Source organism: Bos grunniens, chromosome 10, assembly GCF_055505025.1.
Source record: "Bos grunniens cultivar Pamir isolate PY7600 chromosome 10, Bosgru_T2T1.0, whole genome shotgun sequence".
In the NCBI taxonomy this organism is placed as follows: domain Eukaryota; kingdom Metazoa; phylum Chordata; class Mammalia; order Artiodactyla; family Bovidae; genus Bos; species Bos grunniens.
In genome coordinates this window covers 73024159-73044071 of record NC_141174.1, presented here as the reverse complement: position 1 = coordinate 73044071, position 19913 = coordinate 73024159, and the positions used below count along the sequence as shown (strand labels likewise).

At 38.2% G+C, this 19913-nt stretch overlaps 1 protein-coding gene across 3 annotated transcripts in view; it reads right to left on the bottom strand.

The window, feature by feature from the left end:
- Window positions 1-2586: 2586 nt before the first annotated feature.
- AQR (aquarius intron-binding spliceosomal factor) overlaps window positions 2587-19913 on the bottom strand; it is a 92836-nt gene continuing 75509 nt past the window's right edge. Inside the window, exons 34-36 of one of the 3 annotated variants that reach the window (XM_086322013.1) lie at window positions 19412-19525; window positions 14378-14738; window positions 2587-3080 (exon numbers count right to left, since the gene is read on the bottom strand). In XM_086322013.1, the coding sequence (XP_086178139.1) occupies window positions 14427-14738; window positions 19412-19525 (426 nt within the window). In that variant the 3' untranslated portion in view covers window positions 2587-3080; window positions 14378-14426. Of the gene's footprint in view, window positions 3081-8574; window positions 8833-14188; window positions 14739-19411; window positions 19526-19913 lie in introns of those variants that run through there. The other 2 variants (XM_086322012.1, XM_086322011.1) reach the window with 2 other exon arrangements.

The following is a 19913-nucleotide window of genomic DNA, read 5'->3' as shown; positions in this document are numbered from 1 at the left end:
GGGGTTTAAAAAAGGTAGGGAAAGAAAGTTAGGACCAAAAATTTAAACCCATACCAGACATAGAGTTAGTATGAAGCTAATGAAAGTTAAGTTTCAAGACTCATGTATGACCTCTTCTAAAACCTTATACTTTATTTTGTGATCATAATTTTGAATCCTTTTTCTTAAACACGGCTCTTAAATTTGTATACACTTTGGGCCCACTGAAACCTGGAACTGCCTGTGTCTAATGAACATTCTCTGAGCCTGTCTGATAGCAGGGGTGACCTGAAGCTGCGGATCACGGGGCTAGTCTGTGATGCATGCCTTTCTTTCACCTTTTCCCAGTGAGTCCCAGGATTGGTTAGAGGTCAGGGTTAAGGCTTGCTCCTTGGAAGAAAAGCTATGACAAACCTAGACAGCCTACCAAAAAGCAGACATTATCTTTGCCGACAAAGGTCAGTATAGTCAAAGCTATGGTTTTGTCAGTAGTCATGTATGGATGTGAGAGTTGGACCATAAAGAAGGCTGAGCACTGAAGAACTGAGGCTTTTGAACTGTGGTGTTGGAGAAGACTTTTGAGAGTGCCTTGACTACAAGAAGATCAAACCAGTCAATCTTTAAGGAAATCAGTCCTGAATATTCATTGGAAGGACTGATGCTGAAGCTCCAATAGTTTGGCACTCTGATGCAAAGAGCTAATTCATTAGAAAAGACCCTGATCCTGGGAAAGATTGAAGCAGGAGGAGAAAGGGGTGACAGAAGATGAGATGGTTGGATGGCATCACTGATTCAATGGGCATGAGTTTGAGCAAGCTCCAGGAGACGGTGATGGACAGGGAAGCCTGGTGTGCCACAGTCCACTGGGTTGCAAAGAGTTGGACACAACTGAGCGACTGAACAACAGGGTTAAAGCTAGGTTGAGACATTCCTTAATGAAAAGAAGAGCCAACCAGTCGTTTCAGGAACGTGGCCTATTCTGATCAAGCTGAGAATTAATGGTAATTCTGCAGAGACTTAAGAGTTCAGTAAGGGAAATGAGACGTTATGAAATAGGTACACTAAGGCATTTAATCAGTGTTGTTCAAAGGTGGTCCAGTCCAGCTCTGATGGGATGGGCTGACCAACACTCATCAAGAACAACCGAAAAAGCTGGAAAAAAATAGAGGGAAAAAAAATGCTTGAGGTACTAGAAACCTGCTGACATAGCCAGGACTTGAGAGAAAGGTACTTACTGAAGTGATTTCCAAGTTTCTGCACATTGCTCTGTGCCTAGGGATATGCAGTGAATGGGTAGTCTCTCCAAATTCTTAGGTTGAAATTCTAACTTGCACTGTGATGATTATTTGGACGTGTGGCCTTTGGGAAATAATTAAATTATGAAGGTGGATCCTTTATGGATGGGATTTTTGTTATTGTTTAGTCGTTCAGTCATGTCTGACTCTTGTGACCCCATGGATTGTAGCCCGCCAGGCTCCTCTGTCCATGGGATTTTCCAGGCAAGAAAACTGGAGTGGGTTGCCATTTCCTTTTCTAGGGGAACTTCCCGACCCAGGGATCGAACCTGTTTCCTGCAGTGGCAGACAGATTCTTGACCACTGAGCTACCTGGGAAACCCATGGATGGGATTACTGCCCTTTTAAAGGGGACCCCAGAGAATATTCTTACCCTCTTTCCAACATGTGAGGTCAGAGAAAAGATAGTCCTTTACAAACCAGGAAGTAGGCTCTCACCGATCTGAATCTGCCAGCTTCATCTTAGACTCCTCAGACTCAAGAACTGAGAAATGTCTGTTGTTTATGCCACCCAGTTGATGGTATTTTTGTTAAAGCAATCCAAATGGAAAAAGACATGGCATTCGGCAATTCTCAGTGCAGGGCAAATGGCTGAGAAGTCGGCAGTAATGTGATGGGGGTGGGAAGACAAAAATTGAAGTTTGAAGCTGCCCAGGTAATGGACATGCAGAATCAAGATCCCAGAGAAGTGGGGTGCAAAAGTGTGACCCCCAACATCAACATGAGTGTTCTTCAAGTTATTTACTGATTAAGGTGTGTAGGCAAGAGGCTTAGAGCCAAATAGAAAGTGGGTGGAAAAGCAAAGCGGAATTTTTTGACCATTTCATAATGCTACGGAGACCAGTACTGAATTCAGAACCTACCCAAAAGTACTGGTCCCCCAGAAAATCTCAGACTCCCAGCTGGAACCTCTACATGGCTATATCCTAGGAATGAGAGTAAGAGCTGACCTTCCCGAAGACGGCACACCAGTCTGGGAGAGGTGTGGCCCTTCTGGATGGAGGCGATCTGCCTCCAGGCGGCCTGTGAGAGGAGAGGGGGAATCCTCTCTGCAGGAAGAAAGCGTCATCCAAGGCCTGTGGGATGTTTCACACAGTGTCAGACCATAAGAGAAGGTATTCTTAATAAATTAATAGCATGGGAAAAATTAAATAATAAAAAATACTTTATATACCCAAAGGAAGGCAAGAAAGATGAAAAGTGAACTAAAAACACAGGAGAGTAAAATGGTTAAAATAAACCCCGATATACCATCAAGTATATAAAATTAAATAATAGTTGCTTACAAAAGAAAAAATCAAAGACACAGAAAGATTGAGAAGGAGGATGGTTTTTAAAACGATATGGAGTGGAAAATCTAACCTGAGGTAAACTTGTGTTATTAAATTAATATGAGAAGGTAGCCTTTAGGGCAAGAAGCATTATTAAAGAGGGGCATGTTCTCATGATAAAACAGGGTTGATCAAGAAGGTATAAGATTTTTGACTGCTGTTGTTCAGTCATTAAGACGTGTCTGACTCTGTGACCGCACAGACTGCAGCACACCAGGTTCCTTCGTCCTCCACAGCTTTCCCTCCAAGGGGCAAGCATCTTTTTGCCCTTTCAAACTGTTCCCTGGATTCTTACGGCTATAATACTGGAGTGGGTGTCGCTTCCTCTTCCAATGGACCACATTTTGTCAGAACTCTTCACTGTGACCCATCCATGTTGGGTGGCCCTGAATGACAAGGCTTCATTTGAGTTACGCAAGCCCCTTTGCCATGACAAGGCTGTGATCCACGAAGGTGACAATACATCAAGGAACAGCTGAAAGAATACAAGGAGAAATAAATAAGCTCAGAGTATCCCAGCCTGCTCTCAGGGGGTGTGTCAAGAATGCCAGGCTGCACTTCACTCAGGCCATTTCCCAAGAGGGTTGTGTGCAGCAAAAACACTCTGAGGGATGAGGACGTGTCTCCCTCTGGGACTACGAACAGTTTTGCTTTCTGCTTACTGTAAAAGTAGGGGGTTCCCCACTGTTCCTCTCCTATAACATAACCTGTGACTACGCAGGCACCCTTCGGGGCCTCCGGTCACCACTGTGGGACTTGGAGAGCAAGAGGATCTGATGCAAACAAACATGTCCATGTTGCTTGCTATTCTGTGCAAGATGTAGTCTTTGGCTTCTCACCCAGAACTTTTGTGTCTTCCACTTATTGTTTATAAATAGGTACAATCAAATCCTAAACCCAACAATATATTGCTTACAACAGGAAACCCTAAATATAAAGGACCTAGAAAGTTTGAGTAAGAGAATGGAAAAAAATGCCATATAAAATGCAAACAAATGAAAGCTGGTATAACTATAATAAATGTTAGACAAGGTAGTCTTGAAGGCAAGAAGTATATTTAAAGAGAGACATTTCTAAATAATTAAAAATCCACCCATCAAGAAGGTATGATAATTCTGTTTGTACGCTTTTAATAACAGGGTCTTAAAATACACAAAGCAAAACTTGAGAACTCAAAGAAGAAATAAACAAGTCTATAACACACTCAGATTTTTTTTTTAAACACACCTCTCAGTAACTGATAAAACAAGCAGACAAAAAAAAAAAAAAAAGTGAGAATATAAGGATGCAAACAAAACAATTAACAAACTTGACCTCAGGGAACCTAACTACTACAAAATGCACAATCTTTTCAAGGACATATGAAACATGTACCATAAAAGTCCTGACAATTTCAAGGGATTATTATCATACAACGTAGTTCTCTGAGCATGGTGGAACAAAGCTAGCAATAACAGAAAGATAAGAAAGATGCCCAAATGCTTAGAAATTAAGAGACTCACTTCTTAAAAGGTGTTTTTTTTTTTTTTTTTTTTTAATTGAGGTGAAATTCATGTAACATAAAGTTAACCATCTTAAGGGGAACAATTAAGTAGTATTTAGTGCATTTACAATGTTGTGCAACTACCGTATCTATTAAGCTCCAAAACATTTTCAAAGAATATGAAAAAATGTGTTTAAAAAAGTCCCAGTGGAAATTAGAAAATATCTTGAAATGGATGTTAATGGAAACATATGGGATGTGTGCAATACAGCTAGAGCTGTGCTAAAAAATTGATAATAATCACTTTTGCCCACAAAAATTTGAAAATTCAGCTTAAATGGACAAATACCTATGGAAAAACAACTAACCAAAACCAACACACAACAAGAAGCAGAATAGTCCTATACCATTAAATAAATTAATCTGAAATTTAAAACCTTCTCACAAAGAAATCTCCAGGCTGAGGTGACATCACTGGTAAAATGTTCCAAATGCTAAAAAAAAAAAATGACACCACTTTTACAAAATCACTTCCAGGGAAAGAAACAGAAAATTCAACTGAATTTATGAGGTCAAAGTAATCTTGATACTCAATCTGATAAACTAATATCATCATCATCATAATTATAGAACCACCTCACATAAACACAGATGCAAGAATCCTAATAAAAGCATTAGTACACTTGATATAGCAATTATTTTTTAAATTTTAGGAATATGTTCAGTTCAGTCGCTCAGTCATGTCTGACTCTTTGCATTCTCATGCACTGCAGCATGCTGGGCTTCCCTGTCCTTCACTGTCTCCCGGAGCTTGCTCAAACTCATGTCCATCGGGTCAGAGATGCCATCCAACCATCTCATCCTCTGTTCCTTTCTTGTCCCCTTCTCCTCTTGCCTTCAATCTTTCCCAGCATCAGGGTCTTTTCCATTGAGTCAGTTCTTCCCATTAGGAGGCCAAAGTATAGGAATATGAGGTCGCTTTAATATTTGAAAATCCAATCAATGTAAGAACCTCTGCTTTTGCTCATAGTAACTCATCATCTCACTATAATCAACTAGGAAACTGGACAAAATATACAAAGCAACTATTTTCAGACATTGAACAACAGGCAACAAAGATCTGTGATCTCTGAAGGAAATAAAATAAAGTGAGCTCTGTGATTGCCTTGGCTTTTTGCCAAAAAGGAACTTCCCAAACAGCAGCACACAGAAGGAGAACCTGAGTAGAAGCCCAGCAGCCTCAGTGACTTTAGGAACTGTAACCTGAGGAGGCTGAGCTGGGTGGACTTTGGGGGCAGAGTCTACGAAAGGAGAGAATTATGCGTAGAAAGAAGTCCAGAAGTTTGAACAGGGGTTCCCTCGAGTCTTTGGCTGAATACTCATCTGTACATATACAGGGTGAAACTCCATGAAGTCAATCAAAGAATCTGGGCACTATAAGCTAAATATTTCCCAGAGCTCACACGAAAATCAAGGTTTAAATTTCTACCAGCTCTAGTACAGACACCTCAGTTGAACACCTGGGGCAGTGACCACAGAAAGGTCACAATTTAGTGACAGACCTAAAAGTACTCTATACCTGTGTGCTCTGCTGTGTTGCTCTGTCGTGTCTGACTCTTTGTGACCCGATGGACTGTACCCGCCAGGCTCCTCTGTCCTTGGAATTCTCTAGGCAAGAACACTGGAGTGGGTTGCCATGCCCTCCTCCAAGGAATCGTCCCAACCCAGGGATCATACATGAGTCTTCTGCATTGCAGGCAGATTCTTTACCGTTTGAGCCATCAGGGAAGCCCTACTATACTTGCGTAACAAAGTTTAAAAACAAATACAAAAAAGATCAACCTAGGGACCTTCCTGATGGACCAGTGGTTAAGACTCCACACTTCTACTGCTGGGGGTGAGGGTTCGATCCTTAGTCAAGTAACTAAGATCCTGCAGGACATGTATTGTGCCCCACCCCCCAAAACCAAACCAAAACAAAAAACACAAAAATCAACCTAACACCCACAATTAACTGCCTGCTAAAACAGACTTCAACAGTCTTTACAGGAAGACAATAAAATCTAAACATTAAAACACATAGCACTTGTAATTTCTAGTTTTCAACTAAAGTTATTAGGCACCTGAAGAATAATTTTGGCCCATGACCTGAAGAAAAAAAAAAAATCAATAGAAAAATAAACCAGTGCAATTCACCACATTAATCCAATAAAGGAGAAAAAGCATATAATCATGTTGATGGATACAGAAAAAGTATTTGTGAGATTTCAACAAAGTATTTGTGAGATTTCAACATCTATTCATGTTAAAAAGAAAAACACTTGACAAACTAGGGATAGAAGGAAACTCTTAAAATCTGGGTGTTACAAAGACCTATGGCAAACACTATACTTAATGGTTAAATACTGAAAGCTTTGTTTCTAAGACTGGGAGGAGACACAGATACTCACTTTGATTGCCTCCATTTAACAGTGTACTGGAAGTCTTCAATAGGTCAATAAGGCACAGAGATTAAAAGGGAAATAAGTACAATGATTGAAGAAGAAATAAAACTACCATTATTTATATAGGCGACTTGATTATATATGTAGATAATTCAAAATAATCTACAAACTATAAGAAATAAGTGAATTCAGCAAGATTGTTACATATCACACAAGAAATAAACTGTATTTCTATATACCAGTAACAAACAATGACAAAACATAATGATTAAACATAGATTTTAAAGCACCATTTATAGTATAAAAAATCAAATATAAATAAATTTAACAAAAGATGGCCAGAACCTTAATCTAGAAAACTTACAAAACATTACTGAGATTAAAGAAGGCTTAAGTAAATGGAAAGAGATGACTCATTCCTAGATGATAAAGATGTCAGCTTTCCTCCAAATTGGTCTATAAAATCAATGCAATCCCAATAAAAATTCAAGCAAGTTTTTTTTTTTTTTAATAGAATTGACAAGATGATTCTAAAGTGTATACAGAGATTAAGAGTGGTCAATAGCCTAAAAAAATTTACAAAGTTGTGTTACTTTCTGCTGTACAGCTAAGTGAATCAGCCATATATATATATCCCTTCTTTTATGGATTTTCAATTGGGAGACTGGAATCGACATAAATATATATACTATCTATAAAACAGATAACTAAAGAGTGGCCAATATCTTGAAGAATATAGCTAAGGGAGAATACACAACCAGACGTCAAGATTTAATATAGAGCTGCAGTAATTAAACCAGTGAAATGCTGGCACCAGAAAAGAAAAATAGACCAATGAAACTATTTCAGAAACAGACCCACACATACACAATTATTTGATTTGTGACAAAGGCTATAGAACAGTGCACTGAAGATACTACTTTTTTATGGATCCTACTTTTTAACAATTGAAGGTTTGTGGCAACCTGGCATCCATTAGTGTCACTTCTCCAACAGCATTTGCTCACTTTGTGTCTCTGTGCTACATTTTAGTAATTGTTATAATACTTCATACTGTTTTCATTATTGTTATATTTATTATGGTGATCTGTGATCCTGCATGTTATTACTACAAAAAGATTATGACTCGCTAAATGTTAAGATGATGGTTAGAGATTTTTTTTGTAATATTAAACGAAGGTGTGTACATCTTTTTAGACATAATGCTATTTAGCATACTTAATAGACTACATTTTAGTGTAAACAACTTTTATATGTACTAGGGAGCTGAAATATTGTGACTCATTTTATTGTAATATTCAATTTATTGTAGTGATCTGGAACACATACAGAGTATCTCTGAGGTATGCCTATAATAGTAATTCAAAGTGCAGGTCTTGGTACATTCTAGCTTTTCCCTTATCATTTACTACAGTCTTTCAAAATTGCTATTTAACCTCTTTTGGCTTTGCTTAAAAATAAAAAATAGCTTTAGGATAATTAACTAGCATTTTGACAATTAAACATTACTTACTACAGTCCCTTCACATTATATGTTTCTCATACTCTTTTCAATCCAAAAGAAATATTAATTTGGCTTTCACCCTTAAGTATAAACACTGTAAACATCAAAGTGCATCTTTTTTTATAGACCTCTTATTCTCTATCCTGATTCTGGCAACCTAGTCTTCTCTTTGGTATTCTAAGCCTGGGAGGAATTCTTTTTTTTTTTCTGGCCACACTGCACAGCTTGTGGGATCTCAGCTCCCTGACCCGGCATCGAACTCTGGGACCGTGGCAGTGAAAATGTGGAGTCTTACCCCCTGGACCACCAGGGAATTCCCGCGAGAGGAACTCTTTGGTAGGTTTGCCTTACTCATCTGTGAGGTGAGGGATCTGCCTGCTTATCAGATGGTGGTTCTCGTCCCAGTTAAACTAACCATCGTGTCCGAGGCAAACCAGCCAATGCCTCGGTGCTTCTCCTCTATGAACTATGGCATTGTTGCCTGTCACACAGGAGAGACTCAGTCTAGGAATAGTCAAGAATTAGACCGTTTCAAAGATATCTTCCAACAGTTTATTATGTATAACTTAATTCACTTTTGTGACAAGCAGTCAACCAGCAAAGTAAAATGTAAATTAACCTCGTCTATTCTTGTTCCACTACTGTTCCTGGGGAAGTCTGGGGTTAGAAGAAACCAGCACTGGGAAGTGCTGCTATACGCAGAGGGGTGACAGAAACACAGTCATACAGAACCACGTTCATCGTGAACAGCTGAACTAAAAGCCAGAAGAAAACTCCCCTCAAAGTGAATGAATGCCTGGAGAAGAAAAAGATAATATTTTACATGACCACCTTCTATCAGGAACTCTTGACTTTTTTAAAAAACAGGTTGATAAAATCAGTTTCTCAAAATAGCTATTCATATTAAACCAGGCATCTCCCAAGGAGAAACAGCTACCATTGAAGTTCTTGCCCTTAGATTTACTGTGAGATGAGGTCTCAGGTGAATGTACCAAGTTAAGTCAAAGATGGAGAGAAAGAGAGAAGTGGGCAGTCATCTCTGGAGATCAAGTAAGAGAGAATTTAACATGTCTGATGCAAGGTAAGTTTTGGGGTCTTCTCTCTTACATTTTTCTGAAAGGAAATTTGTTTCATGTTTTATATTTGTCTAAATTTTCTTCTGTTATTTCTGGTGCACCCCGTTGCCCATGTTAAATCCTCTCCCTTTTTGAAACAAACTTTTAAAGAAAACACACATTTAGAGAACTGAGAAAACAACACACATTGGAAATACATAGACTGTTCTTTTACTGCAGAGTAAAAAAAATGAGAAAAAGTTGGTGTGAAATCTTGGAGCCTAAAATTAAAATGTAAACAGAAAATGCTCAGTGACCTTTTCTTCGAAGGCTCACATGAACAAATGTCATGGTACACTGATCAAATTTTTACTCATTTGCATTTTCAGGATGTTGCTATTAATACCACATGACACTCAACAAATTACACTGTGACATTTTGTACAAATCACTTCACCTCTAGATTCTTCTGCTGTTACTTGAGCCTCTGGTTACTTGTGGAAAAACAATGTATTAAAGTCTTATTTTTGTAGGGGAGAGAAAACTTTTCCTCTGCCTTCTTAGGTCTGTAACTGGGGCCTATGAATTAAGTTGATAAAAGACAAATTGATAGGAGAAACGGCATATAAATTTAATTGATGTTTTTTAACTTTATTTCCATGGAGTTGCACAGAAAAGAAGTAAAAATTCCACCCAGACTATTAGGCTTCTAAGCTTATATACTATTTTAACAAAAGATAATAAATTATGGAAAAGTAAATAAGGCAAAAAAAGGAGTTTGAGTTTTTAGGGGTTGTAAATTGTGGGAAAGTAAATATATGGGGAAATTAATGGAAGATAAGGGTGAGTTATTTTAGTAAGGTTTATGCAGACTCATTTCAGCATCATCTCTGTGTGTAGTAATAAGGGGTGTTTTCTTCCTAGTTCAGGAGAGAGGGGACATCTTTACAAAGGGAAATTCATGCCCTGCTTTCAGGCAGAAGCAAAAGGACTGAGAAAACTTCCTGTATCTGCGTCTTCACAACTGCCTTCAGCTCAAAATATTCCTTTTGCCAAAGCAGCATATTTGGGGCTTGTATATTCTTACCCCCCTAATTTTCTAAGGGGGAATCAAAGTTCATTTGCTAATGTAAAAATATCAAACCTCAGAACCAGTTCCCTGGAATGTCTTAATTTAAAGAAGAAAAAGAAAGAGTTCCAATGTCAAATAAGTTTGAGAAATGCTAGATTAAATAAAGTTAACTTGATTTTTTTCCAGCAGTAAATAACCTTTCATTAACTAACAATGCACTATTAGTCTACAAATGGGGAATAATAATTAATTATGTTCCTCAAACTTATTTGACCATGGAACGTGTTTTTTTCCAAGTATTCTTTCAGATGAATGGTTTTTGTAACATATGTTGAGAAATACTGGGATCAGCCATCTTTATATGTAAGTGCAAAAGTTTAAGTAGGCAGTGATGTTAAATGGAAACAAAAAGGCAGAGCCAGCAATAAAGCTGTCAGTCTGCACAGCAACTGTGCTGCATTCTGAGTCATGCTCCAGAAGGCTGAGCTGGGGTTTGTCTCTATGAAGGAAGACAAGAATGTCCAAAGCTTTTGGATACTTCTGAATTAGAACCCTTTCTTGGGCACTGAAGAGTAGCAATGGATAAAGAAAAAACAGTCTCACATGCTCATTTCCATTACTGGCTCAGTACAGCTCCAGTTGTTATCATTCTTAAACATCTATTAACATGACTGCTTCATAATTACAAAGGCTAACAGCCAAGCATTTTTCACAGGAAGCAAAGCACTGCCTGTTTTTAAGAGCTTTTCTGGCGTGTGCAAAAAGGTCGTTTTTTTTTTTTTTCCAATCTGTTTAATCTTATTTTAATTGAAGAAACATCTCTAAAACACTATATGAGTGACTGCAAGATGAAAAGGAAAAAGCATATTCAAGCTAGATAAGCGCAATAATATAGATGATCTTGAGGTGGGTGATACAGGATACAGAACTGATGTTATCAGTACATCCCAAGCACAATGATACCTAGCATCTTCATCTGCCAGATATTTTAATTTCAGCAGAGACCTTCCTCAATGTTGTTATGGGCTGATTTCAAGGTTCTGAATCAGTAAATTTGACCCTTGATCTCAAATGTCAACTGCCGCCACGTTTGGCCTTCATCGTCCTCCATGCTCCCTGGGTCGGGGCATAGCTAGGTGCTCGAGTCAGAGAATTATTTGGTAATAAAAGATTTGGAGGAAAATGGAGGGCGGGGGTGGGGTGGGGTGGGGTGGGTACTGGTATTTACTGAGCAGCCAGGTGGCAGATATTTTCGTAAGAATTACCCTATTAACAAACAAACAGATCTTTCCCCCATTTTGTAGATAACAAAACTGGGACTTAGAGAGGTTATAATACTTGTCAAGGTCAAACCAAATACTGATGAGCAAATGAAGTAAAATTTAAGTCAGGACTGGATGAATCCAAAGTCTGTTTTACAATATCATGTTGTCTCCTGATCATAAAAAACTTCATTTTTTATAGGAGCACAAATGGTCCATCTGTACTATTTTTCTCGGTATCTAACAAAATATCTTTTATCATCACACTAACTTCAAGGGAACTGATAATATTTAGATCTTTCCACTCACTTGCCCAAATCAATACAGCTATTTATTCTCAACTGCTGGTAATGAACTTTCTTAACTCAGCATTTTGTGGGAAAAAGTCTAAATACTTGAATTGCTTCATTTCATGCTATTTCTCTTGGCATGTGTCTTTTTGGTTTGCTTTTAAAAATAAACTCCAAAATCATGACATATTCAAATACGAAAAACAGGATGCAGAGCAATGGGAACATTAATCTGAAATGGTCACCTGGCGAGAATACCTGTGTCTGTAGTAACTCCAAGTTAAATAGAAAATTTTTACATTTATGAAGCAAGTGCTCAAGTGTGGTTGACTTAAAAAAAAAAAGCAAAAACTGCCCTAGTCTATAAACTGGATTCTACCCCAGTCTCCCACAGTTGTGACCCTGGTTAAGAACCTCTGATTCAGTTTCCTCATTATTTAAAATAAGAAAAGCTCTCTTAAGTTCCTTTAAAAATTACACAATTTTATAGTCAACTGCAATTCACTGGCCTTTCTAGTGAATAAACAATTTAAAATAATTCAAGTCCCACTTTCATTATCCCTTTCTTAATTTGATGAAGGCAAAGAAATTATTTACCTTCCAGTTAAAATTTTCTTGTTAGTGATAAAAATCAGGTGGCCGATAAAAAAGTTCAGTCACCGAGTTAGACAGAGTGATATACAGTCTTAGGGAAATGATTTATTTAAGGAAAGACAGCACAACAGTTTGCTTATTTTGGTTTCAGGTACCATGATTCATATCCTCTAAAGGCTAGAGGGAAAAATCAATCTTTTCTAGGAAAGACAGTAATACGGTAAAGCTGCTTTCCCTCTTGCTTAGCCTGATACTATATATTCACAAATGAAAATAATTCTGAGAGTAGTCCTCACACTAGGTGAGGCCCACAACACCTGGTTTCAAATGCTTATACCCAGAGAAATTACATAACAGACCGTTTGGTGCCATCCTGGCTCTGCTAACAAACAGAGGTGGGTTTCTGAGTTTAGTTTCCTTGGCATTTCACTCTCCTCATTATCCTATCACTTCATTTCCCCCTCCCCATCCAATCTTTACACAATTGTTGATGCTGCGGGAAGCATCAAGATGAGAGTCTAAATGACACCCACCATAGACTTGTAAAGTTAAGTAAACACTAGTTACTCAAAAATATCAGGGACTTGACTTTCTGGGTTTAATGTCCTGACAAATTCATCATTCCTTCGAAATGTTAAGACCAGAGAAGCATTTCACTGGCACTGTGCTAATTCTTGCTTAATTCTTCAAAACTTTGTTGGACATGGTCAGGCCTCAAGGTAGATGCACTGGAGGAGAACTTTGGGGAAATGTGCCCCTTAGCCACTCCAGCAGATGTGGAAAGCGGGAAGAGAGCCAGTGGGCAATCTCACCCTCCCCACATATACATATTCATCTCTTCTCTGGTCACCATGCCCAGGGACCTTGTAAGTAGAGGTTCATTGTCAGAAAACATAAGTCACACTCACTGTAAATTCTATCATCACAGAATCACTGTTCTACCTCTGGCTCATGTGAGGACAGCACAGTAATCTCAGTACAGTGCTTCTCAAACTACAAAGTGCAGATGAATCACCAAGGGACTTTGTGGTAATGTGGACTGAGATTTAGTAGACCTGGGCTACAGCCCAAACTTTTGCATTTCTAACAAATTTCAGCGCAACACTGATGCTGCTGATTTGCAAACCACACTTGAGTAGCAAGGTCCTAGTACAGTTGCTTTCCCAAATCTGAAGCACATTTTACCTTGAGGTCTCCTTGTAGTTGGCTATCTATCAGGAGAACTAAACAAGACAGAAAACTTAGAACCTCTGTGTTGGGAGAAATCCATCATGAATACAGGAATTAAATAAGTTCACTGATTTTCACTGCCTGGACCCTGGACCTTTGCTCCTGCCCAGATGGATTTGCCAGATTCTTCTTGTTTAGCTGAATGACGAATTTTGGCTCAGTCTTCACCAGACTAATCCAATGCCATTCAGTCAGCAATTCAAATGTTAATGGTGTAGCACCTGTAAACATAAAAATGCAGGCTCCTGGGCTCTAACCCTGAGACTCTGATTCATTAGTTCTGGAGCAGCCTCAAGAATAAATAGACATTCTAGGTGACTCTAACACACTCTGAGGTCTGGGGGAAGGAAATGCATGTCCTCTTCGATGGACTGGAGTAGTCTATATCCTGTGGTGTTAATGCCTTTCCATCAAGGAAGACAGCAAAGAAATGAAGGACAGAAAAGACACATGACCTGATCATCTCACACTATGATAGAAGAAATGATTTCCTCCCCAATTTGGACACTTGCTTAATTAAGGTCATTTATGGTTAATTCCAGTACATTTTATCCTTTTTTTTAGAGAAGTTCACTAAAAATGTGAACTATTATTCCATACAAAATTCTTCTAATGTCGGTATGATTACAGACATAGTTAATGATCAAAATAGCAAAGGAATGGTTATTTATTCTTCTGATTGAACAAATAAAATTGGAGTTGTTCATACACATACATTCTTTTTTAATATATCCAAGACGACAAACACTGACAATCAGCTAACAAAAATAAGGACTGAATATTAATTAGTGCCATTATAATGGCAGAAGCATATATAAAATACAAGAAGTAACTTTACCTATGACTTTGTTAATGAAATGTTCTCTCTAAGAAGGGCTACAGCTTGGCTACTCGGTTTCTCCGGGAGTGGATGTGACATCATGAGGGGTGTTATTCTCCGATGGTACAGTTACCGGTCCTGTCCCAGTGATCTCAGACTCAGCAGGGATAGCCTCTGGACTGGAGCTGGCTCCTGTCTGGTTGGGGGTGGTTTCAGTCTCAGAGGCTGAGGTTTCCTGACTGGAGCTGGCATCTGTTGCTTCATCAGGTACAATGTCAGCTTGAGCAGACATGGCCTCTTCTTCTGTTTCCAATTCTGTTTCCTGACTTTGAACTTCCTCACTTTCTTCTACCATAGCAGGTGGTAGCTGTAATAAAGTCTGATGAAGAAAAAAAAAGAGGGAAAACATTAATGAATCAAAAAACAAAAAATCCACCTGGCTTATAAAGTTACGCTCCCGCATTATCTTCCTAATAGATACTGTCACCCTAGAAAGCTCCAAAACACTGAGGGCTGTTTTATATTGCAGAGGTAACAACTCTGATGATAATGGCCTAGGTTTTGTCAATTCCATGGAATATGCTTACACAGATATCAGATAATAAGATGAGAATATATATTAAATCTTTGGGGAGAAAAACCAATATCAAAAGCTATTAAATTTTTTCATAAAGGAACTTATTATAAACACTGGAAAAGAGTGGCTGATTAGGACTGACTGGCACACCAACTCAAGAAAAGGCCCACTTCAATCAAGGAGCGCTGTGAGGGGGAAGATGAACCAAGCCTTGAGACAAGGCAGGGAGAGAGCAGCAGGTACAGGGCTTCTGTCCCACTTAACCAGAGCACTGGAGCAGCCCTATATACTCGGCTTCCCTTTCTGGAGCTAAGGCTTGGCTTCTTTCTTTAGGAATTTTGTTTCTCTTGTTGGAAACTGAAAAAAATTTAAAGCAGTATTCACAATGGCAGCACAAAATGTGAAATACTTAGCAATAAAACTAACAACATATGTATGAAGGCTGTAGGCTGAAAGCTGCCAAACACTGATGAGAGAATTCAAAGACCTAAATATAGTGGAGAGGGATATCATACTCATGGAAAGAAGACTAACTATTGTTATGTTAATTTCTCCCAAATTGATCCTAAGCAATAATACTCAAAAATCCTAATCAAAACCTCAGCATGCTTTTGTCTAGGGATAGAAAGAGATAGGCTGATTCTAAAATGTAAAGAGAAAAGCAAAGGAACTAGAATAGGCAAAAACATTTTGAAAAAGAACAACAAAAATGAAGGAGTAACATTATTATTATTATCATTTTGGCCGTAATGTGTGGCATGCAATATCTTAGTTCCCTGACCAGCGATTGAGCCTGTGCCCTTGGCAGTGAAAGCATGGGGTCCTTCCTAGCCACCGGACTACCAAGGGAATTTCCAGGACTCACATTATCTAATTTCAATACTTACTATAAAGAAATTCTAAGAAAGATAGTGTAATGGCAAAAGGAAAGACACAAAGATCAACAGAGCAAGACAGAAAGCCCCAAAATAAGACTCTCACATATACAGTCAATGGATTTTTTTTTTACTAAAACCACAAGATCTTAAAAATTCTCAACATTAGGAAAAAAAATGTGCAATTTTGTGTGGTGAAGGATATTAACTAGATTTATTGTGGTGATTGTTTTGCAATGTATAGAAATACCAAATCATTATTTTATACACCTGAAACTAACATAAAATTATGTGTCAATTAGATCTCAATTTGAAAAATTGCTTTTTTAATCTAAAAAAAAAAGAAAAAAAAAAAGTCAGGTCAACAGAGGGGAAAAAACAGCCTCCTCAGGAAATGGTGTTGAAATAACTGGATGTTCACATGGAAATGAGCAAAATTCAACTCTTGCACCAAATAAATTAACTCACAATGTATCATACTTATAAATATAACAAAAAAACTATAAAACTTCTAGAATGAAACACTGGAATAAAACCATAACTTTGGGTAATGCTAAATGCTTTTAGGACATAAAAAGCATGAATCACAAAGAAACAACTTGATACACTGGGACTTGAAAGACACCTAAAAATGAAAAAAAAAAAAAAGTCACAGACTAGGAAGTATTTGTAAAAACAAACATCTGATGAGGAACTTGCAGTCAGATTAAAATTTAAAACTCTCAAAACTCATTAATAATAAAACAATCCAAAAGAGTGAGAGATCTAAATAGACACATCCTCACATAAGATATACAGAAGGCAAATAACCACATGAAAAGATGTTCATCAATAGTTATTAGAGAAACACCAATTAAAACCACAATGAGACCACTACATACCTACTGGAATGCTAAAATAAAAAAGATCAAGCGTAAGTATGTGTGAGCACTCACACATTGCTGGTGCGAATATAAAATAGTACAATTTTGTAAGACTATGGTCAAAGCTATGGTTTTTCCAGTAGTCATGTACGGATGTGAGAGTTGGACCATAACGAAGGTTGAATGCCAAAGAATTGAACTGTGGTGCTACAGAAGATTCTTGAGAGGTCCTTTGGATAGCAAGGAGATCAAACTAGTCAATCCTAAAGGAAATCAACCCTGAATGTTCACTGGAAGTTCTGATGCCGAAGTTCTAATATTTTGGCCACCTGATGTGAAGAGCCACTCATTGGAAAAGACCTTGATGCTGGGGAAGACTTGAGGGCATGAGGAGAATAGGGTGACAGAGGATGAGATGGTTGCATGGCATCACTGACTCAACGGACATGAGTTTGAGCAAACTCCAGAAGACAGTGAAGGACAGGGAAGCCTGGCGAGCTGCAGTCCACAGTGCTGCAGAAACGGATATGACTTAGCAACTGACCAACGACAACTTTGTAAGACAGGTGGGCAGTTTCTTAAAAACAGTTGAATACATACTTCCCATACTACCCAACCATTCCACTCCTAGAAATTTACCAAAGAGAAGGTACAAGACTTGTAGGAGAATGTTCATAGTAGTTTCATTTGTAAGAGCCAATGTTGGAGGCAAACCCAAATGTCCATCAATTATGAATGGGTAAACTTAGCACATCTGTATAATGGATTGCTTATTCAACAATAAAAGGAAAAGGACTACTGATACATTCTGAAGTACAAATGAATATTAAAATAATGCTGAGCAATAACAGGTAGGGGAAAAAGAGTACATGTTGTTTGAGTCTATTTACATAAACATCTAAAATATGGTGACTAATTATTGTGACAGAAAGTAGATCCTCAGTTTCCTGGAGAAGGTGGAATAAGAACTGGTGAGGGATGAGAGGGATTATTCAGGTGTACATGGAAAACTTTGGAGGGGGGGAATAATGTATCTGTTCATAATCTCAATTTTAGTCATCAGATCAGATCAGATCAGTCGCTCAGTCATGTCCGACTCTGCGACCCCATGAATCGTAGCACGCCAGGCTGTCTCTGCTTTTGAATATGCTATCTAGGTTGGTCATAACTTTCCTTCCAAGGAGTAAGTGTCTTTTAATTTCATGGCTGCAGTCACCATCTGTAGTTATTTTGGAGCCCAGAAAAATAAAGTCTGACTCTGTTTCCACTGTTTCCCCATCTATTTCCCATGAAGTGATGGGACCGGATGCCACGATCTTTGTTTTCTGAATGTTGAGCTTTAAGCCAACTTTTTCACTCTCTTCTTTCACTTTCATCAAGAGGCTTTTTAGTTCCTCTTCACTTTCTGCCATAAGGGTGGTGTCATCTGCATATCTGAGGTTATTGATATTTCTCCCTGCAATCTTGATTCCAGCTTGTGTTTCTTCCAGTCCAGCGTTTCTCATGACGCACTCTGCATATAAGTTAAATAAACAGGGTGACAATATACAGCCTTGATGAACTCCTTTTCCTATTTGGAACCAGTCTGTTGTCCATGTCCAGTTCTAACTGTTGCTTCCTGACCTACACACAAATTTCTCAAGAGGCAGATCAGGTGGTCTGGTATTCCCATCTCTTTCAGAATTTTCCACAGTTTATTGTGATCCACACAGTCAAAGGCTTTGGCACAGTCAAGAAAGCAGAAATAGATGTTTTTCTGGAACTCTCTTGCTTTTTCCATGATCCAGCGGATGTTGGCAATTTGATCTCTGGTTCCTCTGCCTTTTCTAAAACCAGCTTGAACATCAGGAAGTTCACGGTTCACATATTGCTGAAGCCCGGCTTGGAGAATTTTGAGCATTACTTTACTAGCATGTGAGATGAGTGCAATTGTGCGGTAGTTTGAGCATTCTTTGGCATTGCCTTTCTTTGGGATTGGAATGAAAACTGACCGTTTCCAGTCCTGTGGCCACTGCTGAGTTTTCCAAATTTGCTGGCATATTGAGTGCAGCACTTTCACAGCGTCATCTTCAGGATTTGAAAGAGCTCAACTGGAATTACATCACCTCCACTAGCTTTGTTCGTAGTGATGCTTTCTAAAGCCCACTTGACTTCACATTCCAAGATATCAGGCTCTAGGTCAGTGATCACACCGTCGTGATTATCTGGGTCGTGAAGATCTTTTTGTACAGTTCTTCTGTGTATTCTTGCCATCTCTTCTCAATATCTTCTGCTTCTGTTAGGTCCATACCATTTCTGTCCTTTATAGAGCCCATCTTTGCATGAAATGTTCCTTTGGTATCTCTGATTTTCTTGAAGAGATCCCTAGTCTTTCCCATTCTGTTGTTTTCCTCTATTTCTTTGCATTGATTGCTGAAGAAGGCTTTCTTATCTCTTCTTGCTATTCTTTGGAACTCTGCATTCAGATGTTTACATCTTTCCTTTTCTCCTTTGCTTTTCATGGGTACATACAAATACCAGAACATATCACATTGTATACTTTAGATATGTGGAATTTATTATATACCAGATCGTATCTACAAAAGATGTTTTTAAAATATAGATGTTATATGAATAGCAATCTACTTTGGTTTAGCTGGTGTCTCACAAGGAATAATCAAGTACTTTAAAGATTTATTTGCCAACAGAGAAGATTCTACAGCAAGAACAATAGTAAGTCAATTCCGAGAAAACTTACCTGATGATAATGATGTGTGGTCTGTATCAAATGCATATACATATTATATACAAAGTTTGCCATCTGGGGCATATTCTTTATTATCTGTACTTCATGGGATGGTCTCTCTCCATTCTAGAAGAAGGCAAAAGGAAAAGTTAAGTACAATCACTTATATGTGGAATCTAAAATACGACACATATGAACGTATCTATGAAAGAACAGACAGACACACTTGTGGTTGCCAAGGGAGTGGGTGAGGGAGGTATGGACTGGGAGTTTGGGATTAGCAGATGCAAACTATTATATATTGAATGGATAAACAATATACTGTGTAGCACAGGGAGCTATATTTAATATCCCATGATAAACCACAATGGAAAAAAGTATGAAGAAGAATGTATATATATGTATAACTCAATCACTTTGCTGTATACCAGAAACTAGCACAACACTGTAAATCAACTATACTTCAGTAATAAATTTTAAAAAACAGAAAAAGAAAGTTAAGTATATAGTGAAA